Here is a 27,955-nt window from a genome sequence, read left to right as displayed (position 1 = left end):
AAATTCCTTCCTTCTATTTTACATGGTTATGTGCATTGTAAAAATGTATGGTATATATCCCCTTTAAAGCTAGAGGTATTCAACCTGAGGACTGAGGTATCTATCCAGACTGCTTCCATAGGGGTGCCAAGCTGACCAGGTGCATTTACCCTGCCCAGTTTTCCAAAGAGGTGGGATAAACCTGTGTGCATCCTCTCTTGTTGTCCTCGGAGTGTACTATTATATACCATCTGTATGGGAGTATTTGATCTAACCCCGCATCGCTACTTGTCTCTGACAATAAACCCAGTTCTCTTGTTTCAACTGCAAGAACCTTCTGGCGTCCATTATTGCTAATTTACACTGCACACAGCTACAGTGATTTTCAGTTAAACTACACCCTTGGGTCCCTGGTTAATTCCATATAGCGAAGGCGCATCCTGAAGGATTAAGTCGCATGTGCCCCATGCTCTAAACCTATACTAGCCATGCTTTGACTGTTTACAGCCAAACAGGGGCTACATAAAGCTCAGCTCCAACCTGCTGCCCTCTAGTCACGGGATTCTGGGATGTGTAGTTCAAGCAAAGAAGGACACCCTTTTAGGCATTTAAATGGTCAAACACAAAACAAGGTAAACCCCTTCCCACTGAATCAAACAGGCAGAAGCCCCCTATGCACAGGGATAGTACCTGCAGCCAACTGGCAGCTCGCTTAATAAAGTATAATTGCCTTCCATGGCCCATCTACCCCTCCCTATACACAGCGCCTTGTAGCTTCCCGGACCCGGAGCGCCTATAAACCGCACCACAGAGTTGCCAGTCAGCTTTGCAATGGCAGCAGTAACAAACCCTTTAGGGCAGTGGTTCTCAACCTTTTCTAATCCCGCAACCCTTTAATACAGTTCCTCATGTTGTGGCGACCCCCAAACCTAAAACTATTCCTAAGACCATCAGAAATAGATTTCAAATTCACGCTTTAACCATACGCGCCACCCAGTTCCATTGCATGCTGGGTATTGTAGTAATGTATAAAGAGTAGCAGCTAACAACAGCTGGAAGAACTACATTACCCAGCATGCAGTGGGTAATTCACCAAAGGGAAAGAGGTGGACCACATAGGCTGAGAACTTTTTGGTGCGCTTGTATTTTATATAGTATATATAGTTTATATAGAGTATATAAGCCTTCCAATTTGGCTAGCCAGCCTGGCAACCCTGCCGCTGAAAACTAGTCACACATTCCAAACTACAACTCCCTATACACCTTGCGCCTCCGCTGACATCATTTCCTCCAGAAATCTGAATGACGCCGAACCATCCAATCACAATCTCTGCTGAGAAAGGCCCGCGTGTTTTGAACTTAGGCTGGCGGAAGTGTTTGGAAAAGGCAGACACGGACCATTGAAAGGGTTCGATAATATCAGCTGATAATAACATCGATATGTTAGTAATGCTACGCGAATAACGTCATTCCCCTCAGAAACGGCCCCTTCTTCTCCTGGTATGTAATGTGATATTGAGCTATGCTGGGGTGTCTTCCCTGCCCGGGGATCTGACCTGTCAGGAACACGTCTCTCTCTCTCTGTATCTCTATCTTTTTTCCTCTCTGTCTATTCTGTTTTATCTATCCAGACTGTGTACATTCATGGTTTATTGTGAATAAAACACTGAAATGATTCTGCTGCTGGCTAACTACACCTTCTTGGTCAGAGAATAGGGTATATGTACGTACAGCTGCACAGTGCAGCAACTATTTACTATGGGAGGTTGTACAGGTATGGGACCTGTTATCCAGAATGCTCGGGACCTGGGGTTTTCCGGATAAGGGGTCTTTCTGTAATTTGGATCTCCATAACTTAAATCTGTAAAAACCATTTTTATATATTGAATAAACCCAATAGGCTTGTTTTGCCTCCAATAAGGGGTAATTATATCTTAGTTGGGATCAAGTACAGGTACTGTTTTATTATTACAGAGAAAAGGGAATCATTTAACCATTAAATAAACCCAATAGGATTATTCTGCCCCCAATAAGGGGTAATTATATCTTAGTTGGGATCAAGTACAGGTACTGTTTTATTATTACAGAGAAAAGGGAATCATTTAACCATTAAATAAACCCAATAGGGCTGTTCTGCCCCAATAAGGGGTAATTATATCTTAGTTGGGATCAAGTACAGGTACTGTTTTATTATTACAGAGAAAAAGGGAATCATTTAACCATTAAATAAACCCAATAGGGCTGTTCTGCCCCCAATAAGGATTAATTATATCTTAGTTGGGATCAAGTACAGGTACTGTTTTATTATTACAGAGAAAAGGGAATCATTTAACCATTAAATAAACCCAATAGGGCTGTTCTGCCCCCAATAAGGGGTAATTATATCTTAGTTGGGATCAAGTACAGGTACTGTTTTATTATTACAGAGAAAAGGGAATCATTTAACCATGAAATAAACCCAATAGGGCTGTTCTGCCCCAATAAGGGGTAATTATATCTTAGTTGGGATCAAGTACAAGGTACTGTTTTATTATTACAGAGAAAAAGGGAATCATTTTTAAAAATTAGAATTATTTGCTTATAATGGAGTCTATGGGAGATGGCCTTTCCATAATTCGTAACTTTCTGGATAATGGGTTTCCGGATAAGGGATCCCATACCTGTATAAGCAGTGCTGAACACAGCACAATTATATCTAGAAAGTGTCAGAATAGGCAGTGGCATTTATTTGTACAGCACTTTGATTATGCTGCAGCCATAGAAATTTAAAAATGATGTGTAGTTGGATGTGTCAACAATTGATTATTTATTACTTAAATATTATAGAGGTTAAGGATCTGTTACACAGAATGCTCTAAAAACTAGCAAGGTAATTTAAAACAATTCTTAATCTATGCCTGATAATAATTGAAATTAAAGCTAATTAAATGTGGGGCAACGTGGTGCCATAATACCAAGGGCGCTAAGCAACCGTACATTTTTATTTTTTAAACTTCCTGTTATGTTCAGAAAAACGTTATTTTTTTGCAGGTGTTTATATGACACTTGCTCTTTGTTATATTTATGGCAGCTGATAGCACATGTGTAGTAAATAACATCAGAGTAATTAATTTTTTGCCTATTTTATAAAGATAGGTCACCATGACTTTCACATATTGCTTCACAGGATAAATGTGTGGCATGCTGTGCAATCTGCCTTATGTACAGGCAACAGGGTTATAAGCTACAAGTCACCATTATTTTACAAGTGTTTTACCTTTTGATGGCAAATATTTTTTAAATCAACATTCTTATATTCCCCATTTTTCAGGAAAGCATATCTTCTCTGCAGTAACCATGACAATGACGGCTTCATCTACAGAGGAAGGCAATGTATCAGTGGTGGTCCGGGTGCGACCGCCAAATCAACGTGAACAAGAAGGAAACCATCACGCGGTGGTGCAAGTTGTGGATCACAATATGCTGGTATTTGACCCAGATGAGCCAGAGACAACTGGAGTGTTCTCCAGCCTAAGGGGGAATGATGGGCCCAAGCGCAAAGGAAAGGACATGAAGTTTATTTTTGATCGCATTTTCGGGGAAAATTCCAGACAGCAGGATGTGTTTGAGCATACAACAAAGGAGATCCTGGATGGCGTCCTAAATGGATACAACTGCTCTGGTACCAACATTGTTTTTTTTTAATCCGACAAGTATTAAAGCATCAGTGGTACTTGCCCAATATCCAGCTGTAATATCTGACTCTTGCCTCTCAAATGTAAAAAAAAAAAAAAAAATGCCCATTTGTTTGTCAGGGATTCATCTTTATATCTGGTTGCTATATTGCTTGTGCCGCTGGCTTACTTTCTGGTGGTTGGTTCATCAGATTAAACAGTTATTTATTATTAAGAAAAACAACCTCTGCCATAAATTTACTGGTGTTGCTAATCCTTTTCATTGGAAATGAATGGCTGTAATGAGAGGAGGGGCCAGCCAGAGGGAGAGATGAAAAAGTTTAGGAAGAAGAGAAACTACAGGAAAGGTGCACTGGAGCTGAACCTGGGACCGACTCGGCAGCTTATCTGCCCGTGTAGGGGCAGAAACGAGCGGGCTGGCCGACTGATATCTGGCCTGAAATTGGCCAGATGTCGATCGGCCAGGTTAAAAGATTCAGTCGGATCGGGGCCGCATCGGCTCGTTGATGCGGTCCCCGAACCGACTGCCCCATTGCCGCCTACATAATCCGGTCGTTTGGCCCCAGGGCCTAACGATCGGATTATTTTTTTTTTAACTTCAAGCTCCCCGATATCGCCCACCCGTAGGCAGGGATATCGGGGGAAGATCCGCTCGCTTGGCGATCTTGCCAAGCGAGTGGATCTTACCGTGTATGGGGACCTTAAGGTGCAGAGAGTATTTGAGCTGATTTAGGTTGGTTGTCTTGTATGTATATTGAAGGTGCTGCCTAGCCTGGACAAAATTGGCTGTGGCATTTCAAGTACACAGAGGCCCCCAACATTTCCTCTAAATAAACTGCAAATCTGGACATGGATGGTGCCTGCTCTATGGCGTTATCAGAATGTGTACTATTACCTTGCTGGTTTAACTTTAGTCCTTCTTTTCCCTTTAAATATAGTGTTTGCCTATGGAGCTACAGGTGCTGGGAAGACCCACACAATGCTGGGCAGTGAAGCTGACCCTGGTGTTATGTACCTTACTATGGTTGAGCTGTACAGAAGGATTGAGGCAATTAAAGAGGAGAAGTCATGCGAGGTTCTTATCTCCTACCTAGAGGTGAGTGCTGTACAGTTTCCCTTTGGCGCAATATTATACCAAGGGAGTTATCATTTAATAAAGGTTAAGTATTATGCACAGAGTATGGCTATCAGTGTGTTTTATCAAGATACAGGGTTTTAGATGCCATGTACATGAAATTATAGGTCTTGGGAAAGACTTTCTGTACTGCATTGATGTCTCTATTCACATGTATAGGCCCAAACAGTTTGTGATAAATGTAAATTAATAACATATGTTATGGCCTAAAAGAGTAAAAGTCAGATGCATAAGGCTTATGCTAAGCCTGGCAGTTTGTCTGCAATTGATTGTGTCTCTATCACTTTGTCTGGGGAAAGTCTTGGTGGCTCAGTGCTCTCAGATCACGTCCCATAATAAACAAACAAGCCATGGAGTGGCACCACTGTTGCCTGTATTTACAGATTATTTTTAAATCCATGTTCAATACTTCCCACGGATCATAATTAGAAGTGATTCGTATAAGTTTTTCTGGATTTTATCTAAAAAAGTTGCAGAGTTAAAATGGATACAAGTTGCTGTATGGTATGTTGACCTGCATTGTCACCTTGTCAATTACACACATAGTAGATTTATTAATAACATTTTCACCATTGAGTACAAATAGTATCATTTTAATTCCTCCTTTTAGATGTTTTTTTTCCTTTTGTTAACTGGAATGGTTTTTCTACCCATATTTCCTGGCTGCCTAGGTGTATAATGAACAGATACAGGACCTGCTGGAGCCAAGAGGATCTCTAGCAATCCGGGAGGATCCACAGAAGGGTGTAGTTGTACAGGGTCTGTCATTCCATCAGGTACATGTTTTCAGCTTTTGTACTAATATTTAGAATTTTTAGCAATATTTTGCTACAGTGTAATCATTTTGTTGCTTGCAGTATCCTGTTCCCATGAATATATAGATTACATAAAGGATTCAATGAATCTAGGCCAAATTATTTTTTTTTTTTGGAACTGAATCTGAGTGCTGGGAAAACGGGAACAATAAACTTGTTTATTTTTTGCTGTAGGTTTGTTAGATAATTTGCAGCTGGTTGAGGTTTCAGTATACCCCAATAATTATACATTTGGGGGCATATTTATTATAGTGTGTAAGCCAACATCACTGGTGGTGATTCCCATATCAGATCTTTTCTTTTGTTTCCTGATTTGTAGATGACTATTCAATTCTAATTGCTGATTGGTTGCTATGGGCAACATCACTGGTGATGTTGGCTTATGCACTAATAAATATCCCCCCTTGTATTTCAGTAGTTTTTACCCTTTAAGAAGTATTATCTATTGCAGAGTAGAGCTGGGCGGTATGACCAAAAATTTATATCACGGTATTTTTCAAAATTATATCGGTATCACGGTATTTGACGGTATATAAATAAAAAATAAATAATAAATATTGGTGGCCCCCCCACCCCCCCCAACAACCCCAACAACAACCCCAACAACCCCAGCCCCCCCAACCCCAGCCACAACCCCCCCAGCCAGCCCCCCCAAACCCAGCCACAACCAGTAACATGTTGCTCACGAGCCACGCTGGTTAGGGGATCACTGATCTATAGTAAACTTTACAGTTCAAAGCAAAATGAATATGTGTGACCTTAATAAATTATGGCCTGCTGCTGCATACAAAGAAGTAACGGTGAAAGGCTTGCAGGAGAATGTAAAGGAATGCACCTCAGATCTTAGGGGTGACCTCCCCCCCCCCCCCAAAGAAAAAACTCACTCATTGCTCAGAGAAAAGTGGACCTGGTCCCTCTAGGAGGAACTTCTTGTTCTAAGCCTTACAATCTAAGGGGACACTTGCCAAATTTTAAATGCAAAGGTGGACACGGGCCTTCAAAAGTCTTTCTTTTTTCAGACAGGCAGCCTTCCATTCATGCTCAGTGTACAACTGCATTTATCAGACAAAGACTAAAGACTGTATAAGAGCTTGGAAGCAGATTAGCTCTTTCTTTTCAGTTTTCTGTATGGCAGTTGAGGCTAGTAAGCAGACTTACATAAAGAGTCAGAGCGCCATCAGCACGAATAGCATTGATTGGTCTGGTTGACCCGACTATCCAGTTCTTTGCCTCCGAGGTGTGGAACCTATTTGTTGCCAAAGCTGGGAACATAATTTGTTGCTTAAGGTTTTTATTTAAAAACATATGTCACACTGTTATTCCCTAGCTCTCATCTGCTTCAAATTACTATATTTGATGTCAGTTTATCCACAGCACTGAATACATAAGTCACACTTTGTTATCTGGCTAATGGGATTTGTTCTGGTCAGATAAACAGCTACAAAGGCTTTTTGAAAGCAAATAGCAGAGGAAACTTTCTATATCCCACCCTGTGGCCACCTGTTTAGAGAGTATGTCATGAAACTAGTTATCTTAAGAGACTGCGTCTAAAATAAAATGTTTTATTTGTGCATAACATTGATTTAGAGGGAAAAATTGCCTGGCAAAAGTATATATTCTTGTATCCATTTGACTTTTTACATCATTATTTTAAAAATTCTACAACCAACTGTTTTTTCCCCCTGGGTCTACATATGTTTTAGTTCTAAGACCGATAATTCCCTGTCTTTTACCACTCTGTGATTCTTTCCTTAATTGTTTTTTTTTTTTTTTTATGTAATTGTATGTAAACTGGATGATTTTATTAAGAAGTGCATAATATATTATAGAGATGTTTTTATATACACTTTCGCTAAAGTTTTTGTATACATTTGATTCTCCACTTTAAGCTTTAGAGAATGTGTATATACACCACATAATTTGTTGTATTTGTTATGTAGCCATATATGTCCTTAGGATATTGTCATGTTTTTCTATGTATTTTAGCATCTTAATTTGAGTTTTTCCTTTATCAAAAGAAGGGTAAACTGTTGCTTTAAGATTTGATCCCATTTGTATGTTTTTGTGTTTTTTCTAAGAAGTCTCCTATTGGTTGTGCACCTTGTAAATATCCGTAGCCTGTGCTACAGATTTAGCCAATAATTAAAGGGTATGTTGACCCAAAAATTTAAAGTTGCTTAGAATTATGAAGACACACAACACATAGGGCATATGGGGAAGTTGATTTTTTAATGTAGCTTTGAATAAAAACCTTTATTTTCCTTTCTGACCGGCATAATTGTGACACTCAAAGGCTGGAGGGATGATGGTTGTTGTAGATTAATTACATACTATCTGAAAGCAGCCCCTATAACTATATATTTTCCCATCTCTCCAGCCCAAGTCTGCGGATCAGTTGCTGCAAATGCTGGCCAGTGGCAACCTTAATCGGACTCAGCATCCCACAGACGCCAATGCATCGTCTTCACACTCACATGCTGTGTTCCAGGTAGGTGATTTGTGCTACATTTTCTCCAGGGTCCTGCTGTCTGTTTAAGGCAGGGGTCCCCAACCTTTTATACCCGTGAGCCACAGTCAAATGGAAAAAGTGTTGGGGAGCAACACAAGCATAAAAAAAGTTCCTGGAGGTGCCAATAAGCGCTATTATTGGCTATTTGGTAGCCCCTATGTTGACCGGAAGCCTACAGAAAGCTCTGTTTGGCAATTACATTGGGTTTTTATGGAACCAAAACTTGCTTCCTAACCAGAAATCCAAAAATTAGCACCTGCTTTGAGGCCAATGGGAGCAACATCCAAGGGGTCAGTGAGCAACATGTTGCTCACAAGCCACTGGTTGGGGATCACTGGTTTAAGGTATTCCTGAAAATTCAACCCAAATATTGAATTTCATTGATACAGAACATTTTTGTATACTTAAATATGAGATTAGAGCTCACGACAGAAATATTCAACCACTTTTTGTCCGTTGCTATGGGAATTTTAGAAGCGTATTTATCAAATGGTCAACTCCAACTTTGAACCCATTGATAAATACACTTTCAAAAATCCCTTAGGATTAACTAGAAAGTGGGTGAATTTTTCTGGGATGAGCTCTAATCTCACATGTTGATAAATCTGCCCCTTAATAAAGAGCTATATGTTCCCTCATATCAGCATTTCCAGAAAACTAAACGCCAAGAAATAATTGTTCCTTGGTTATGGGAACTGATTTTTATCTTTTTTTCATTGTCACTGAAAGCATCCAGTGCATACAAATCACCTGTTGGAGCACTGAATATATTTCGTATTTCGTAATTGCTGTCCGTTAAAGCTGTCAGCTGAACAGAACCGAATATTTCATATTCCTAAGATAGAGGCAGATATTCTATTGTATTTGTCAAGCAAAATGAACTCCACTTACATTATATAAATAATAATAATCTTGTTTCCTTAAGTCTTGGATTTACACAATCACAGCCAGCAGGCAGGCACCATTTTGTGGACACTGTTATTAAGGCAAGCTTTGTAGCACCCCAAAATCTTGATGATCATGCCTATGCACTGGCTACACAATAAGGTGGAGAGAAGGGAGGGAGAAAGGGAGTGCTGAATGGAAAGTGAAAGAAATTGTCTTCCCCACCTCTATGCCTAAGGCATTGAGGCAGGACAGGCAATATATTATCGATGCTGGGATTTTTAAATGCCTTTATAATGGTTATGGATGTGTTAATTAAAAAAGGAATTTGGGTTTCATGTTTAACTTAAAAGGGCTTTTATACAGCTTATTATGTCTGGGTGACAGGTTCACTTTACAAATCTGAGCAACCCTAGTAAAAAGAATGGACTAATGTTAAATCTAAGCACCAGACATGGCAGATGTGCTGCTGTTGCAAAGGCTTTAGGTTAATCACACCTACCCACATTCTACTAAAGTTTTTACTTTCTTTGTGTCTCTGTATAGATCTACGTGAAGCAGCAAGATCGCACTGTCAGTATATCTCAGGATGTCCGGGTAGCCAAAATGAGCCTTATTGATCTGGCCGGCTCAGAACGAGCTTCCACCACAAACGCTAAAGGCGAGCGCCTTCGAGAAGGTGCCAACATCAACCGTTCCTTGCTAGCCCTCATCAATGTCATCAATGCGTTAGCTGATGCAAAGGTAAGGTATCTCTTCAATACCAGAAAGCTTTGTGAAAATGTTATGCTTTGGGTTCCCACCAGAATTCAGCTCTGAGTGCTCCGAGCAGCACATGATACAGACCGGCTTTGTTTACATTATAGGATTCACAATAACGAAACATTTCAGGGCATTTTTCAACAGAGCAATCCCAACCATGATTGTAGCAGATGTTTCTGTTTTGTGTAGCGATGTCTCACTTTGTATTTAGCAATTCCGTCCCTTCATTGTAGTCTTCTATGGGAATAACATTTGTTGGAAACTTTGATGCACTTAAACCTCTCATTTCCTAAATCCCTTTATTTTCCTTATCCTGTAGACTAACGTTGCATCACTTTTTCCCCCTTTTCCCAAAAAGCAGAAATTTGTGTTCCTTTATCATTTTATAACACAGTCTAAGGCCGAAGGCTAAGAATTTTCTACTCCGGTTTATTTAAACTGGAAAAGCACCCCTTACTGCCCCACTCTGCTTTAATGCAGACTGTCTGAAAATGCAATAGACCGTTTGTATTACAGTCGGTGAGAGCAGGGAAGTTATGGCTTTTTTTTTTTTTTTTTTAAATAGAATCTGGATGCACTCTGTGTGCTTCAGCCTATATCTCATATACCCAGAATCCCACTGAGTAAGGTGTACACATATCATTTTCTAAGCGTTCCTAAAGATCATAGGGGTGTCAGCTGCAACAAAATTTAAGTGCCAGAATGCCAGCCTATTAATGGAGTAGTTTTAGTATGATGTAGACATAGAAATTTTAAGACATTTTGCACTTAGTGTTAATTTTTTCCATTTTTTTTTAGCTACTTAGCTTTTTGTTCAGCAGCTTTTCAGTTTGGTATTTCAGCAGCTACAATCATCACAGCTAGTGTGTCTGTCTGTCTGTCTTCTGCCCTCCTAACCCTTACCTCCCACCATACTGAATGGTATCCATGTGGCTGCCAGCATGTTACCAAGGTTATAGTTCCGGGACGATGTTTACCACACAGAAGATTGCTTGATGAACTCATATATACAAGCTGATTGCCCTAGAGATAACAATGGTTTAAACCCCTCAACTATACTAACTAACCAAATTAGTATATTTATAATTACAGAAAACACATTTGACTGTACTCATGTTAAAAAATCCTTTCATTCCTAATTACTTTCTCTGATGCTGTGCAGAGTAAGAAGGCTCATATCCCGTATCGAGACAGCAAGCTGACCAGGCTTTTAAAAGACTCCATTGGTGGAAACTGTCGGACTGTCATGATTGCTGCCATCAGTCCATCTGCTCTAAGCTATGATGACACCTACAACACTCTAAAGTACGCCAACCGTGCAAAAGAAATAAAGCTCTCGGTAAGTTCCTCAGACTCCCCAATGTCATTTTATTCACAGTATTCACAACTTTACTGAGCCGCGCAGCTTTACTTGTTACAGTCAATTACCAAGTTGAGGGGGGATATTTTTAGGACTTTTAGCTCAATGGCAAATTCCTGTTTTATGGCTCAAGTTGGGATATGGTTCTTGTTTAAAGAGATCATTTTGCCCTATAAATAAGCATTACTTTAGCTTTATTATTTTCTATAAATGTTTGTACAAATGCATGGCAAGGTGTTATTAATTATACAAATCCAATAAAACAGTGCTTTCCAGTGCACAAATTATCGCTAAAGATTGTCATACGCTTGCTTGACATTATTCAATCATGACTTTCTGGCTTTAGAATCCATCACTGATCAGTATAATGGCCCTTTAACAAAATATTGTACTGCTGTTACACTTTTTCTGTTTGATTTAAAGGCTTAGCTGAATATTACCAGATGTGTTAATGTGTTTATATAGTTCTGTGCTACTAAGCGTGAATAAATTCTGTTTCAAAAAGGGGTGGTGTTGTGCCTCTGTGGTGTGGAAACCTTGGTTTAAATACTTTGCCTTGTGGTTTTTTTTTTTTTGCTTGTTATACTTTGCGTGGGTATTTCTTTCTTTGCACTGCACCCTTGCTTATTTATAAACATCGGTGCTAAATAGCACAGCTACAGTTGCCCATATGGCAACCATTCAAATCTTTGCTTTCATTTTCTAACTGTAGACTCATCAAACATCAAACGTAACTGTTGATTGGTTGTAATGGGCAAGTGCACATGTGCAATCTAATAAATAAGCACAGCAAGTTCAGGAAGACACCCAAGAAGATGCAATGATAAAAGGATTCTACTTCTATAATTGCGCATCACACCAGGTGGAACTAGGGGTAGGCAGGAGAGACGCGTGTCTAGGGTGCAACCATGGGGGGGGGCACTAGGCACATACCTTTTCCTTTGCCCGACTCTAGTCTGGACACTGTTGTGCCTTGCTGCGGCTTGTCATTACCGCTCCACTGCGTGCTCTGCCACCCCCCGCAGCTTCACCATGTGTGCACAAAAGATCACGTGTGTGACGCTGCAGGGGGGTGGGGGGAGCAGGCACTGGAGCAGTGCCAGGTTGCCTAGTGCGCCCAGCCGGCTTGGTCTGGCTTTGGCATTACGTGACTCCACTGCAGACACAACCTGAACGTTTAAAGTATAATCAGTTGCTTATGGTTGTTATAATAAAGATAAATATAATCCATGAACCCAGTACTCAGAATGCTCTGGTTTAGGGTAAGTGTACTAAAGAAACAGTGTATGCACAGGCCATATCCTAAAGGTACTGTGGCTCTGTATTTTGATTCCTGTCTTTTCTCTTTCAGATGAAGAGCAATGTGATCAACCTGGATTGCCACATTAGTAAATACGCAGCTGTGTGTGAGGAGCTGAAGGCTGAGGTAAGTACTTGGGCCATAGCTTATATGAGAGGTTGCATTACAGAGAATGGGCCTGTCTAACCTGCTGTGTTGATGGTTCATTAAACAGGTGGCAGAGTTGAGAGAAAAGCTTCGTTTCTATGAAATGAAAGAGCAGCCTGATGATGACACCTCCGACAACAGTCTGCAAGACAAGACATCCCCTAGGTACCCTGGTTCTTTACCTATGCGTTATCTGGAATTGAGAAACATTGCTGTATGACAGGGGTCCCCAAACTTTTCGACCCATGGGCCACATTTAAATGTAAAAAGAGTTGGGGAGCAACACTAGGATAAGGGCTGTGATTGGCTATTTGGTAGCCCTTATGTGTACTGGCAGCCTACAAAAGGCTCTGTTTGGCAGTACAAAAAAGAAAAAAACAAAATTACTCAGCGCTTCCTGGTGGTTGAATATGTATGGACCATGGCTATCTGAAAATAGCACCTTAGTTTGTGGGACCACTCTTTAATAAAGGAGCAGCCAAGGGCATAATGTTTCTTCCACAAAGAACTTAGTGATTCATTTGTTAACATTAACTGAAATATAGCAAACATTAACTTATTCCCACAGTGGTTCCACTGTAAATGATATGCAAGTACTGTGGGTGGGCTTTAAGGGTCCTTGCTTTTTCTCAGAAAAATGATTGCGGGTTTTTCAGTCTCGCTACTTTGTCTATAGGGAACATGAGCTAAGTGTAAACAAACTCCCTCCTGATGGAGAACTACTTTGAGAGCAGAAGGGAATCCTTCATTTCATTTTCAGGTGCAAGATGAATTCTAAGCTTCTGGGGCACTGACAGCTCCTTCCTACACGTTGTTCTACTTGTGCTTTCAAGCTTAAAACATCAGTAATTCAGTATAGAGGGTGAGGGGGTCAAAATAATTCCTCTGTTCATGCAATATTCTTACAGAGTGAGGTACAGGTAACTGATAAATTCCCTTTTTAAAAAACAAAAGGCTAAACATTCTCTGCACAACTTCTGTTGGCCTTATATTAAACATATATATATGTTTGCCTTGTATGTGAGGAATGAGGTGGCGATAGCGCTTTGAAGCAACAGGGAAAATTAGTTGCACGTAAGCAAAATCCCCACCTGACTCCTTTTATGTTCCTCAGCTCACACATCTGCATTACGTTTGGAAGAAACTGTGGCTTATTGGCTTGGATTTATTTATTATGTCACAATGTAAATTATAGGGCTGTGACAGAAGGCATTCTGTGAATACAAAAAGGAACCAGGCATTAATCTTGTAATTGTAATGCATAGGTTATTCAACTGACTTCCATGTTTCTTACTTGGCATTCTTAACTTAAAAGTGAACAACCCCTTTAACCTTTAGTATGTTATAGAATGGGCAATTCTTAGCAACTTTTCAATTGGTCTTCATTTTTTTTTAATAGTTTTTAAATTATTTGGCTTCCTTTTTGGACTCTTTCCAGATTTAAAATAGGGGGTTACTGACCTCAGAGTATATATATAATAAATATTTAAGCAACACCTGTAAATCTAATGACTTGTGAACAGCCGCTGCTGACAGACAAGCAAACAAGTGTCTGCTCTGCGCCGCGCCAATCGCTACTTTAAACACTGCCCTTTGCTCCGTGCCGGCCATTCCGCCGCTCTCCCAACACGTTGCGGCTCACAGTGACAGCAGCCGCCTGCCCGGGGAGTCTGGAACAGTTTAACTCAAATGCGTTACATGTGCTCGGCCTGCTGCAGGGCATAGGAAATATTCTCTCCTTTTAGCTTTGTGTGTTTTTCTCTTTTATTTCTCGCCATTAAGGTCGGCTCTGCACGAAGTAAAAAAAATATATATATATATGGGGGAAGGGGAGAGGGTCCTCAATGTTAGGCTTTGTTCTTTAAGTTTCATTTCAGTTTGTATTTTTTTTTTCCTTTTATTATTGTTGTATTTACCACACGGAAAAAGAAATCCCAGCTGAGCAATATGTGTGCCTCCTCCTTTCATGCTCGTCTTGTATACACACTGCCAAGTCCGGCCATTCCCATTTATTTGATGTTTCTTTCTATTATTATCCACACGCTCCATTGTGCCTGCTGGGGCTTTACTGTTGGTTGAATGAATGTGTGAGATTATTGCGTGCCTTCTGGGAGCAACTGATTTGTTTTGCCCCATCCCAGACAGTGCCACACAAAGAGTCCTTTCTATATGTTAAGGTAGCCATACACAAGCAGATTTAAGCTGCCAATTTGGGTCCTTTAGACCATCTCGGCCACTTATTGGCCTGTGTATGGGGCCCTCCCTGATCTACATCTGGCAGGCTTGATTTTTGTGTCAGATCGGGGACCGCACCGGCTCATTGATGAGGTCCTCGCTCTGACTTTTCATATCCCCTGTAATGCAGCTGTTTGGCCCTGGCACAATATCGCCCCCCAAGGTGGGCATATCAGTGGAAAGATTTGCTCGTTTGGCAAATACAATACTGTTTTATTGTTTAATGGATGCCATTAGCATGGGATGGGGCAACTATTCTCCCTGCTGCCAACATTAGTCTTATAGTGATGCTCTAGGGGCTTTTCCACTTTATGAAACACTTTACAAACCATTCTATTATGCCCAACAGCGCATTGCTGTGTATTTACAGTTCTCCAAATAATAATGGCTTTAAAGGGAAAATACACTGTCGCCTTCAACTCTCTTTTGTTTGATGTTGTGCCACAGGCGGGAAGAACACTCTGACCTGGGAAGTCCGGAACAAGGGTCCGGGGCCCTCCTACTTAGCACGTCGTCTTGCCAGAGTCAGGATCACAAGCCAGCCGAGATGAACCCCAGGAAATGGGTAAATGAATAATAGTTTTGTTTTAATAATGGGTTTTTGATGATCATATTCTCCAAGCTGTGCTGTCTGATGCTAAAGAAAAGAAGTGCAAACCTTTCCATATACATGATTTTTCCACAATAAAGTAACTGTACAGCCCTTTAGATGGCAGCCCTATACGTATACTCATCTTTTTACCTGTACTATTCTCTTTCAAGCTGCAGTATTGCTATAACTGTGGCCAGATAACTCTTGTATCAACCAATTCAGTTCAGTTTTATTGTTAGAGCTCAGCATAGAAAAATTTGCCTACTTTCTATTCAGTCCTTTTTAGAAGCTTATTTATTTTAACTTTCACCCATAGATAAATATGCTTCTAAAAATCCTATAACAATGAATAGAAAGTGGGTGATTTTTTCTATGGAGAGTGCTAATCTCACATTTTGATAAATCTGCCCCTAAATGGGAATCTAATGTGTGTGTGTGTCCCACTATCTGACCCTGACTGCAAATAGGTAACTTACCGTCCGACCCAGGACCCACAAACCTGGAAGTGACGTCACCAAATACAGGATGTCACTCCAGAGTCAAATCAGTAGGTTAAGGGAAAAAATCTTGCGGTATCCACAGTGGAGAGGGGGAGGGAACACTCCCACACCTTATCCAGTTACCCACCTACTGCCCGCACAGTCAGAAAAACGGGGACTTTCTGCCCGAAACCCCACTGCTCTGCGATTATTCTATGGGTACCTGACCCGTTGCAGGACTGTACCATAGGGTTCTACACAGGGCTTTGCCAAGGGGCCAGGGATTGATACAGAATATGAAAGAGAGTAGGAACAACAGGAGAAACTTACAGCTCCAAATAGCGAATAATTTATGGTTGGTATCCATATTACTTTGGGTAATCTTTGCCTCCTCGTGTGAGCTGCTTTTTGCCTATTTTTCATTACTCGTTTGCTGGCAGTTTGAATACTGACAAGTAAATACACCCAGTCTATAAACAGAGTGCTATTCCATGTACATTCCGTGTCACAGGCCTATATTGGTCTAAGAACAATATTTCCTTTCCTGCATTAGCAAATACTGTACTGGAGCTGCCAATTTAACTGCCACAGCCCATACAAGTAAACTCTTTACAACCACAGAAAGAGCTTTTTTGTATCTATGCAGCAATACTCCTAATATTCGAAAGCAATATGGCATCTCCCAGTCACGTAGACATGCAAGTCCATCTTTCTGCCATGTACTAAGCAAAGCCCTGAAATTCACCATTTGTTTAACGAAAAATAAGTTAAAGGTGCTTTTGGCCTTGGTTTTGAGTCAAGCCACCTGAGCAGCTCAGACCTTTTGCATCCATCATTAAAGGTGATATTGGGAAGCCTAGCTGTGGGCATGGGTGGAGTGCTGCAGCAAATAAATCCTTTTAGTCCTCGGTATAATATATCTGTATCTACCTGTTTGATAGACTGATTGTTCTGCATTGTTATTTATGATAAATATGAACAAAATTACCTTTTGCTTAAGATAACAATGTAAAGGGAAGAATATACCAGATTTCCTGGATGTCCAGTTGTGCTCACAGAATATACCTTTTACAGCTATGGTGCTGATTCCACTTGGCCAAGGCTTTCTTTATGCATGCAATAAATCAGCCCCATGTTTTGTATTCACTCCTTATTGTTTTTACATAGAGAAACTGACATTGATGGCTTCATTTTTGTGGAATCTATTGACTTGGTAGCAAGTTATGTCAGGTTTATTCCCATGAGCTTATCTCCTGGATGTTTTCCTTCCTCTCGGATGTATGAAGCATCTGTTTCTGAGCCTGTTTGCTCGATAAAGTGCCCTGATTTGTTCATCAGGAGGCCCCTTTAGGGTTACACAAGGTCACACACTTGTCATCTTCACAAGTTTTGCAATGTGGTATTGTGCCTTAAACAGTAAAGCTTCTAGTCAGGTGACCCAGCTAGGATCTGCACAGAATAAGATGCAGGCCCTACAAGCAAGCTGTATAGCCGTGGTGGCTATATATTTAGTTGCGTGATACACTGGGAAGCATCTTAGACCATTCCAAAGTAGTAACACTGTAAGAAAGATAGTAGCCCAGACTATGTGTACAAGTGCTGTGTGTCAGTGTCACCAGATCTTTTAACCAAAAGAATCACTTGGCCTTTCTTTTATCTCACTTTAGGACCAAGTTCCACTTAACTGCAGTCTAGGAAGAGAAGAGCTTGAGAAGAATCCGTGTCTTCACGAAGCCTTAAAAGATGATGCTGCAGAGAGGTAAGTGATACTGGATGTGTGCTTGTTGCAGTGGCTAATTCAGTACCTTTATTACATTTACAAAGTGAGTCTAAGCAAGAAACAAATATTTGAAGGGTGTGTATCATTATGCATAGTACTCTGGGAGAAAGGGGTCCCGATATTCTGCTGGTCTTAAAAGCAGATCCTCCCTGCCCTTTAAAGCATAAATAAACCTTTAAAGTAAGTGAATGTAAAAATTGATGAGAGTGCTATTCTAAGCATGTATATTTACAATATGTACTGTTAATATGAATGAATGTTGTTACAACCGTGCCACCTGCTGGTCAGTTTCCAACCATGATCCAGTCGAGGAAGTTGTCAGGAGAAAGAAAGAGGGCTGGGCTGATGTCCTTCTGGTTGGGAAAGACGTGAGAAAAGTTCTCTGATGTTTCTAATGTTTTTCTCCTGACAACTTCCTCCACTGGATCATGGTCAGAAACTGACCAGCAGGTGGCGCTGTTGTAACCAAAATTCATTCATATTAACTGTACATATTTCCCTTTAAAGGAATAGTGTCATAGGAAAAACATGTTTTCAAAACCCATCAGTTAATAGAGCTTCTCCAGTTCTCCTCTTCATTTCCCAGAGTACCACAGCACTGTGACTTGTGCTCTGATAAACTTCAGTCACACTTTACTGCTGCGCTGCAAGTTGGAGTGATATACCCCCCCCCCCCCCCAGCAGCCGATCAACAATGGGAAGGGAGCAAGATAGCAGCTCCCAGTAGGTATCAGAATAGCACTCAATAGTAAGAAATCCAAGTCCGGCTTGGGACTCCTCCAGTTACATGGGAGTAGGAGAAACAATAGGTTAGCTGAAAGCAGTTCTAATGTGCAGCGCTGGCTCCTTCTGAAAGCTCAGACTGAGGCACAATGCACTGAGATGGCTCCTACACACCAATATTACAGCTAAAAATAATACATTTGTTGGTTCAAGAATAAAATGTTAAATGGCAGAGTGAATTATTTGCTATGTAAACAGTGTAATTTAGAAATAAAAGTACACCATAAAAATCATGACAGAACCTCTTTAAGTTTCTAATAAATGGGCAGTATATCAGTATAAGTATGTCTTATGCAGAGATGAGGAATTAACATAACACTCTATATTGTGTTGGATCTGTATTGTCACTTTGCATAGAAACCTGGACCCTGCAATTATTATCTCTAAGCTTTTTAGCCTTTATTCCTTTCACTATAACATCATTTTGTTCCAGGCTGGTCACTTCTCTGTTGAACTTTGTGCGGAAGCAGTGTGAGATTTTGAAGCTTGCCGGCCTTTACACTCCAGAGCTAGAGGATGAACTAAGGCAACTGGAAGGGTTAGCCCTGCGAGGACAGAAGGCCACTGCTGAGAAGGTGACTGAAAAGGAACAGGTGACAGAGGAACATGAAATGGAAACCCACAAGGAACAAGAAGAGGTCCCTCAGACTCCATTAGTTGAAGGTGGGGCTTAATTGTCTTGTTTATAAGTTTAAAGACAGCATAGTCTTGGTTATAAGGGACCGGTCTTCCACAAAGACACAATAGGTGGCTCCTGTGCAAAATTCCTGGCTTGGAGGCAGGTTTTGACTGTATTAAAACACAATGTACTGCTAAACGGCGCCTCCTGTAGGCTGCCAGTCTATATAGGGGCTACCAATTAGCCAATCACAGCCCTTGTTTTTCATGCTTGTGTTGCTTCCCGACTCTTTACATTTGAATGTGGTTCACTGGTAGAAAAGATTGGAGACTCCTAATATAGAGCAACGCTGTCTAGCTGGGCGAGGTCTGCAGGCCAGATGTGTCCTTGCAAGAAATTTTAATGGCCCCATTCTTCTTAAGATCTCTAAAGACTTCTTTGTATGAAATAATTACTTTAACCAAATCTGGCTTCTTAAATGTACAATAACAATGAAAACTTGCCACTGTAGCGATCAGTAGAATCAGACTGTCAGCAACGACCCATCAGTCCAACTGCAGTGGCTTTAAAGCACCACTCTGAATATGCCTTTATACTGCTTATTCCATGGGGTCTGAAGTATTAGTAAGGGCATATTAGCTGTAGGTGATACGTACCCTGTAAAAAAATGAGCTGCCAGCTATGTTTTAAGGAGCAGTGCCCCTATTTGTTCAACATGAGTGAAATAAATAGGACTTATGCTGAACGTGCTTTTTTACTGTTTTAATAAGGAACATTCTATATTTTTTAGTTCTTAAGCCAAACAGGGAAAGTGAAGTTTGGTCCTTGCAAGGTATTTCATTTGATAAGCAGTGTACAACCCCTTTCTTTGTTGTGACTGTTTTGTTCATCCGTTCTGCAGGGAGATTATCTGTGCACTGGGAATCTAATTATCTACCTTGCAAGTACCAAGCATGGAGTAGCTTCAGTTTCTCTGTTTGCTCTGTTTAACGGGGAAAAATAACAAAAACCATAGATTTGCCTGATTAAAACAATAGGCAAAAAGAATGTTTAGCACAAGCCCCATTCATTGCACAAATGTTGCACAAGGAGGTGTACTGCAACTTTAAGTTATTTAACAGCTTTACACAATCAGGTAGTCATTGCTGAATCACTGTCTGGGGCCTATTATTGGGATTGTGCCTTTCACTGACACCAATAAATCAGGCTGAAAGGTAATTATTTTTATCAAACAGAAGGCCAGTGAAAATCCTCAATGATATATTAGCCAATTTTGGAAAAACATTTCAATAAAATTGCCATAATATATTCCGTGTAGAGAGGGGGCAGTAGATTGAACACGTGTTTCACAGTGCCATTTTTGTCTGTGTTTCTTGTAGATGTTGTTTTCGATATTAAAGAGGAGGTGATTGAAGACCCAGTCCCCCCTGCCAGGAAAAGAAAACCAGGGAAGCGCTACAGAGCGGACATTCTTCCAGACAACAGTCCCTCACTCCGAAGCCCAATTGTACCAGTGAAGAGAAGAAGAGAGGCCACAAACACTCCGACCAAAGCCAGATTGGCCGGGGTCCCCAGCACACCAGAAGTCCAAGTTAAGAGACCCAGAAAGTCCTCGATCCCCAGCAGATGCAGAGTCTCCCTGCGATCCAGTTTAAATTTGCTGCCCAGTAATGCAAAAGACATAGCTTCCCAGCCCCCTTCCCTCTGCACCCCTAAACAGACTGCAAAGATACAGTCACAGACGGTTACTAAAAGCCGCATGCCCTTGGGAACCTCTGCCATACAAAACTGTGCCTCTGTCCCTGCAGCAGCCCTGGCACCAAGGGATATGAATACTACATTTGATTTGTCGGAGGAGGGTTGCTTCGTATCAGAGATGGACAAAACAGTGACTTTTGGAACCTCTGACTTTCCTGGCTGGGAAAATGTGCCAATTCACAACATCGACACCACTTTTGGAAAAAGGTTGGCCCCTAAAGCACAGGATTCTCTCTGCATGGCTCACTATGGGCTGGCATCATCCTTTCCTTTAACCTTTTCTCTAAGCTACAGTTCTAGTCATGCTGTTAAGGTGGTCACCTACGGGTGGGCAATATCTGGTGAATTTAGGTTAATTCGGTCGTTTGGCCCTGGGGCCAAGCAATCGAATTAGAACGCCGGTAATAGGCGCAGACGGTTCGGGCACCGCATCAACGAGCCGATGCGGTCTCCGATCCAACTAAATTTTTTAACCTGCACGATCAATATCGGGCTGATTTCAGGCCAGATGTCGTTTGGGCAGGCCAGTCGTTTGTGCCCCTACACGGCCCTGTAAGCTGCCGAAACGGTCTAAGGGACCGATATCGGCAACTACAATTGGCCCGTATATGGCAACCTTTACATTAAAGGGGATATAAACCAAAATAGAATTGATGCAAATTGCTCACAGTGCTTCTCTGAGCACTTCACATTCCTTCTGTATTTTTAGTGGTCTCTGCGAGATGGGCAGCTTTAGACACAGATCTTTTTCTCTCAATTCCAAGTAGATTAGTCAATTCAAAGAAACACTAAAGGCGTTGTTGATCTTAACATTGACTTTTAGTATGACATAGCTACTGATATTTTGAGACAATGTGCAATTTAAATTTTTTGTTTTTTTAGCTTTGTGTTTAGCAGTTTTCCAGTTTAGAATGTTAGCAGCAATCTGGTTGCTAGGGTCTTTCTTACCTTGGCGACCATGCAGTTGTTTGAAAAAGAGACCGGTGACCCCCGTTTAAAAGCTGTAAGATGCAGAAAAGGAAGGCAAATAATTAAAACTATAAGAAATAACTAAAGAGCAACTGCAAAGTTGCTAGGAATAGACGTACTGTAACATACTAACAGTCAACTTAAAGGGGAACCAACATGTCTAATGCATGTTTATATACTGGGCTGGTTCTGAATGAATTTAGTACAGCAATTGGCAGGAAAAGTAGATAATATTGTAGAGTTTACATCAAAATTGTTTGCATTTCCCAGCTCGGATGTTGCTGTGTTCTCCGTGAAGGGCCTCTCTGTAAACCACATGAATGCGAATCAGATGACATCGGCAGCCAAATCCTATTCGCACAAGCGAAGGCGTTCCAGCAGGTAGGCAATATAAACAGTCAGGAGTCGCTCAGTGGGCTGAGGAATGTTAATAGGTATATGGAAACATTTTCATCTTTAGATATAGTTCTAACTACAAGCTGCTTTTAACTGTTTGCCTGCCACAGATCGTTAAATCTACTGCCCTGCCTGTCACCTCTGACTGCCAGCACCAAAGATATTCTGTTTCTGGTTTATTCTTTGATCTACACTGTGCCGCTGGTTGTCTGGCAAAATAAGTGGCAAGATCAAAGAGTTTAGTGTGGAGGGGGTTAAACATTGATAAGTAATTTGATTTTGCGCACTTATTTTGTCATAACATTCCTAATTGTTCACATATACAATAACATTATTGCTGGTTACACTTGTTACCATGAAAGGGAATGTAGTACAGGTAGGGGATCCATTATTCAGAAAGCTCCAATTTACAGGAATGCTATTTCCCTTAGACTCCATTTTAACCAAATAATTACATTTTTTTAAAACTTCTTTGCTTTTTCACTGTAATAATAAAACAGTAACTTGATCCCATCTAAAATATAATTATCCCTTATTGGTGGCAAAACAATCCTATTTGGCTTAATTAATGTTTAAATTAACCTTATGGTATGGAGATCAAAAGTAAGGAAAAACCCCTTATCCAGAAAACTCTAGGTCCCGAGCATTCTGGATAAAATTTCCCATACCTGTACTTACCTGACACACCTGCAGAGAGTAAGCCAATGGCACATCAGCCATCATGCCCCAACGGTTTCCAGCAATTAATATGGTGCCAAGAAGTGCAGTGTGGGTGATAAAGAATATAATGTTATTGGTTAATGTATATGCTTATTAAGTAGAGTCCACCCAAATATGTGTATCCTGTTGCATAGAAGCAGCTAGTGAGCATACAACGTTTTGAATATGGAACCCGGGTTGCAAAAATGTGTTCTTTTTACTCAGATGTTCTCCTTCTGTTACAGTTCATCAATGTCCCGTGCAGGGAAAGGAACTTTGGCTCAAAGTCGCATTGCCAGGCTGCAGATGAGCACAGTGAAAAAATCGCAGCAGCCGCCTACAATATCAGGTATGGTGATATGATTGGAGGGGTTGAAGCCCATGGAACAGAAATTGTATATTGGAGTCCCTGATTTGATTGGGGGAACTGCAGCCACCAAAATGCCCACCTACAGCTGCTTTATGGTTCTATGAATTTGAACATTGAGGGTTCCATGGAATCAGCACATTTCCAACTCAAGTAAACAGGACACTGCTTCCAGTAAAGATGGTCTTTGAGATAACCCTGGTACTCCCCGAGAAAACTGTGCTGTGCAAATTATTAAAAACTTATCACAAACCATAGGCCCCCACCAGAAAGCATGAGGGGGCTTCTGTCTTGTGTCATGAGTTACTTGAACTTCTGGCTTTAGCCTCAGGGTTTCCATTGTTTAACTGCCTTCTATATGAAAGGCCACTGTACATTCAGTATATTACACTGTTACGCAGGGCTATGTGTTACGCAGGGCTATGTTTTACCAACTGTATGGAGTAATAAAATGAAACTTTAGCTTCAGTATCATTTAAAGGCTTGTTCACCTTTAAACTAACTATAATTAGAGACAGATTGCTATAGGTCTTTATTATTTTATTTCCCGTTATTTAGCTTTTTTTCATCAGCTCTCCAGATTGGAATTTCAGGAGTTGCTAGGGTCCAGTTTAACCAATTTGGAAGAGACAGGAATATCAATAGACCGTGTCCTGCACTGTGTTTCTTGTTCCACAGAGAGCATTTGCAGCAGCCCCCGGGGCCAGAGTGGCAAGAAGACGGGTAAAGGGACGGTGGCATTTGGCAGGTCCTTGGCTGCTGTTCCAGTGACCAGATTCACACAGTACTCCACTGTTTCCAAGTCATGATGAATACATGGAAAAGCTTTATATGTATATATGCACATACCTTCTGCCCAGTAGTTTTTATTGGCCCTTTGCTTGTATTTCCCTAAGTGTTGGCACCACAATGCTTGATGCCCAACAGGGTGACCATCTCAGCACACACAGTGCAATTATCTCCAGTGCTGTATACTTTTTATCCCTCTTCTGCAGTACTTTTTATTGTTTTTATTTATGATTTTTAACATGGCTTTAACCTTTCAGCCCCAAACTGCCAGCTACCCACTGGGATCTCAGTGTTATTCTCTCGCATAAGAAGGAAACATAGGGGCAGATTTAGCAAAATGTGAGTTTAGAGCTTAATACAGAAAAACTCACCTATGTTCTATTCATTCCTATGGGATTTGTAGAAGCGTATGTATGAGTGTGTGAAAGTTAGAACTTTCACAAATCCCATTGGAAGTTATAGAACGTGCGGTGATTTTATCTGAACTAAGTTTGTGAAACTCCCATTCATTTATAGGAGCTGACTGTTTATAGAATGCTTTTTTGCTTTTCGCCAACTTGTGTCCTTTACATTCTGCAGGGGACGTGCAGCAGTGAAAGGAACATTTTTCTCTTCTCCATGAGAAGTGTGTAGGGGTAGATCCGTACAGATATTTTTTAATGAAAATATTGTACCACGTTGCCACGAGTACTATAGCGCCATCTATAAGTAAATGACACTGGATTCATTCATTTTTATTCAGTGCAAATGTTCTATCTGAAGGCACAAAAAAAGTTCCTTACAAATCAGGGCTTATTTATCAAAGGGTGAGAAAAAGGGTAAAAAAAAATTCACCCAGTTTACTTATCTATTTTTGAGCTTTTTTGCAGTTTTACTCATTTTTAATGTTTCTGTTTAAATCAACGTTCGTTACCCCCCCATTACCCCTTATTGACCATAGCAGGCTTAATGCTTATCCTTTTTAGACTGCATAATGAAATCACTCCATATGACAGTGAGTCCTATTTGGGGATGCACTGAATCCATAACTCAGGGAATCAGACAAAGCATTCGGCCGAATCTGAACTCTTTTCAATTCTTTAGAAAAAAAATCTCCATAAAATTGCTGCATTTTGTGGTCCAGAGTTTATAAGTTGCATCCTTTTAAAGGGAATGTAAACCCTCAGAACAAATGAAGGTTTTCCAGATTTCAAGATATTGGTAACTTTTACACTGCTAACCTAATGAAATAGACCCAATAGCACCACCTGCTGGTCAGTTTTGCTGATCTGTCTGACAGTTTGGGGAAAATTTCAGAAGAAGCGGAAACTCTTCTGCTCTTTTTCTGCATCTTATGTTCCTCTGGTCTTTGCTAATCAGGGGAACTTTTCTTCTGGCAACCCAGTCGACAGGACTGGCCAGCAGGTGGCGCTGTTGTTTCATCATTAATTGGCAGTGTAAAAACTACTGATATCTTGAAGTTAAGTAAATCATGTAAATTGCAAACCTATTTCTCATAGACTTTGTTTGCTTTAGGGGTGCTAAATTGGCTCGCTAATTCATGCAGAAGTTGCTAGGAAACAGCCGAATCTAAACTCAATGCAGTAATATAGAGTAACTATCTAATGGTCTTAGTAACATGCAGTAGCTCCCAAAGGGATCATCATCAGCCAAAAATGTAAAGTTTGTGTCTGTGGTTGAGACGCTGGTACAAGAGATTTATACTTTGGAAATATCCATAGTACAACATCTAATCCATGACATAAGGGCAGGAACTGCATGGGTCATTAGCCATCTGATCGCCACCCTCCAATCAAAAAGTTCTATTTCTATAGGAATATTGATTAAAAAGGCAGGGGTATGTGGTGGCCTGATAGATGTTGTACAAAAACAGCCCTACTTCCTTAGCTGTCGGTGGGAACTGAATATAAAATCGGCCGGGCCACTAGTTACCCAACACATATGGCCGCCGGGCAGTATCATTCTCTAATGGACATTCTTAGGGAACAGAGGGAAGTATAAATGTATTTCTACCAATTAAATAGTTTTACCAATTATTTTTATCAAATTTGTTTTAATTTTTATTGATTTAGCATTTGTACATAGCTATGTATTATAGGTGTACACTGTACAATATCTTTCTATGTGTTTTTATCTTCCTATATATATGTTTATGTTGTTAATTATGTTTGTTTCCCACAATCTATTTTCTTGTCAAAACTCTGCATGAATGTATTAACATAGGCCTTGTGCATTGTAAAGGTAAGGGGGGGGGGGGGGGGGTTGTCAGGCCCAGCCAGCTATAGGTTCGATCCTCCTTTGGGTATCAGTTCCGCTCCAGTCCATCTTGGCAGAATAATATGGGAAGAGATGAATGTGTTCATGACTGATACAAACCGGAGTAAAGTCATTGCAGCTCTAAGGCTTTCTGGGCCCCACTGAGATACAATTCCCACTCCAGTGTCCCTTTTGGGCCCTTCTCCTAAAGAAACCCTGGCAGCAGGGGTGTTTTTTTTTTATCCCTATTCTAAGGGATCAAGGGCTCAATGTCCTCTGCTGCACCCAAGTGACTTTGAATGGATGTGTAACCAAGTTACGCCATGTTTAATTACCCTAAACTAAGGCTAGGCTAATGGCTGTGCTCTGCCATTTTAAATGGCCCAAAAACAGCGTTAAGGTGGCCGCATAGCAGCCCCTCGTAGACTAGCAGTGCAGTTGCCAGACAGCTGCTCATTTGGTGATTGTCAGGCAATTACAATGTTCAGTCTATGGGCGGCTGTTTTGTCCACTTTAACAACGCATTTCTAGGCTGCTTAACCATGTGCTGCTGGAACAGCACATGGCTAGTGTGCCATTAGCCCCACTGTCAGTCAGCATTGGCCTCCATTTTCTTTATAGCCAGAGCCAGAGAGATGACTTAAAGGGGGGATATTCATGAAGATGGGTAATATATTTTAAGCCAAAGATTATTTAAAAAGAGGCGTAAAATAAATGGCATATTTAAAAAGCTGCTGTTTGGCTCAAAGCTATTGGTCAGACACCATAGACCCCCGGCCAACAGTCAGACCAGTCCAATTCGACCCAGCGAACTGTAAACAAGTGTATGACCAACGTAATGCAACATTTTCTTCTTGTTTACGTCACTTTTTACGCCAGAAATGCACCCGCCAACAATAATGCCACCACTACAGGTCTCATGATCTCGTTGTCCAATGAGAGTGGTGTTATTCATGGTGAAAGCCCCGCCCAGCCACTACTGAGTCTCTGTAACTACTTATCAATGTGTTTGGGTTGTTTTTCTTTTGCCCAACAATACAAATAAGTTCATGTGGGATGAGTTGGCGTTCTTTCTGCGAGTGTCACTTAAACGAATGCCCCGTGGCCTCACGTTGCCCCCGGCTTTCCCAGAAGCTGCCAGAGAGACCGTCCTGCCTGCTAAAGAGACCGCTGCTCATAACTCCTGTGTGATTTCTCTCTCACTAAGTGCTGGGCACAAGGGGCTGTGCGTGTGTGTGTGGTTTCTATATTCTGCTAGTTGCTGTTCCCCACATATTTCTGTATTATTTGCACCCCCCCCCTTTACAAGTGTAACTCACTAACACAAGACAGATGTGTAGGATTTTGTAATAAAACCAACTTTTTAAGAAAAAACCTGTGTTAGCCTCTTTCTCCCCCCAACTCCTGCTATTTTTACTGCTGCTGCTTTCTCAGAGTCCTATGTTTGCCCATTGGGGGAACTTGCGGCGACGGGAAGCTTGGCCTGGGCTTCAGATCTTTGTGTTATTCACATGTAACTTTGCCACAAAAATGATTGTGGCCGTGTTCGCAGCGTAATGATTCCCTGCACTCATTACAGAGCCTTCTGTGCCCGACGCAATTCTTTTCTTATTAATAGATGTCTGGATCCCATTCTTTCTGTTGCACAATGTGTGAATAGATGGAAT

At 40.9% G+C, this 27,955-nt stretch overlaps 1 protein-coding gene across 1 annotated transcript; it reads left to right on the top strand.

The window, feature by feature from the left end:
* Positions 1-1,246: 1,246 nt before the first annotated feature.
* Positions 1,247-27,662, top strand: kif18b (kinesin family member 18B). Its single transcript, XM_002939237.5, has 16 exons — positions 1,247-1,479; positions 3,290-3,640; positions 4,592-4,749; positions 5,460-5,564; positions 7,981-8,091; positions 9,544-9,741; positions 10,922-11,098; positions 12,471-12,545; positions 12,634-12,731; positions 15,249-15,366; positions 17,540-17,631; positions 18,869-19,098; positions 20,434-21,019; positions 22,052-22,162; positions 23,122-23,225; positions 23,922-27,662. Exons 2-16 carry the CDS (start codon positions 3,316-3,318, stop codon positions 24,050-24,052), a joined length of 2,619 nt encoding a protein of 872 aa, XP_002939283.3. The 5' UTR covers positions 1,247-1,479; positions 3,290-3,315; the 3' UTR covers positions 24,053-27,662.
* The last annotated feature ends 293 nt before the right edge of the window (positions 27,663-27,955 follow it).

Source organism: Xenopus tropicalis, chromosome 7, assembly GCF_000004195.4.
Source record: "Xenopus tropicalis strain Nigerian chromosome 7, UCB_Xtro_10.0, whole genome shotgun sequence".
NCBI classification, from domain to species: domain Eukaryota; kingdom Metazoa; phylum Chordata; class Amphibia; order Anura; family Pipidae; genus Xenopus; species Xenopus tropicalis.
The sequence above is the reverse complement of the archived record's forward strand: the minus strand, read 5'-3'. Positions and strand labels throughout refer to the sequence as shown.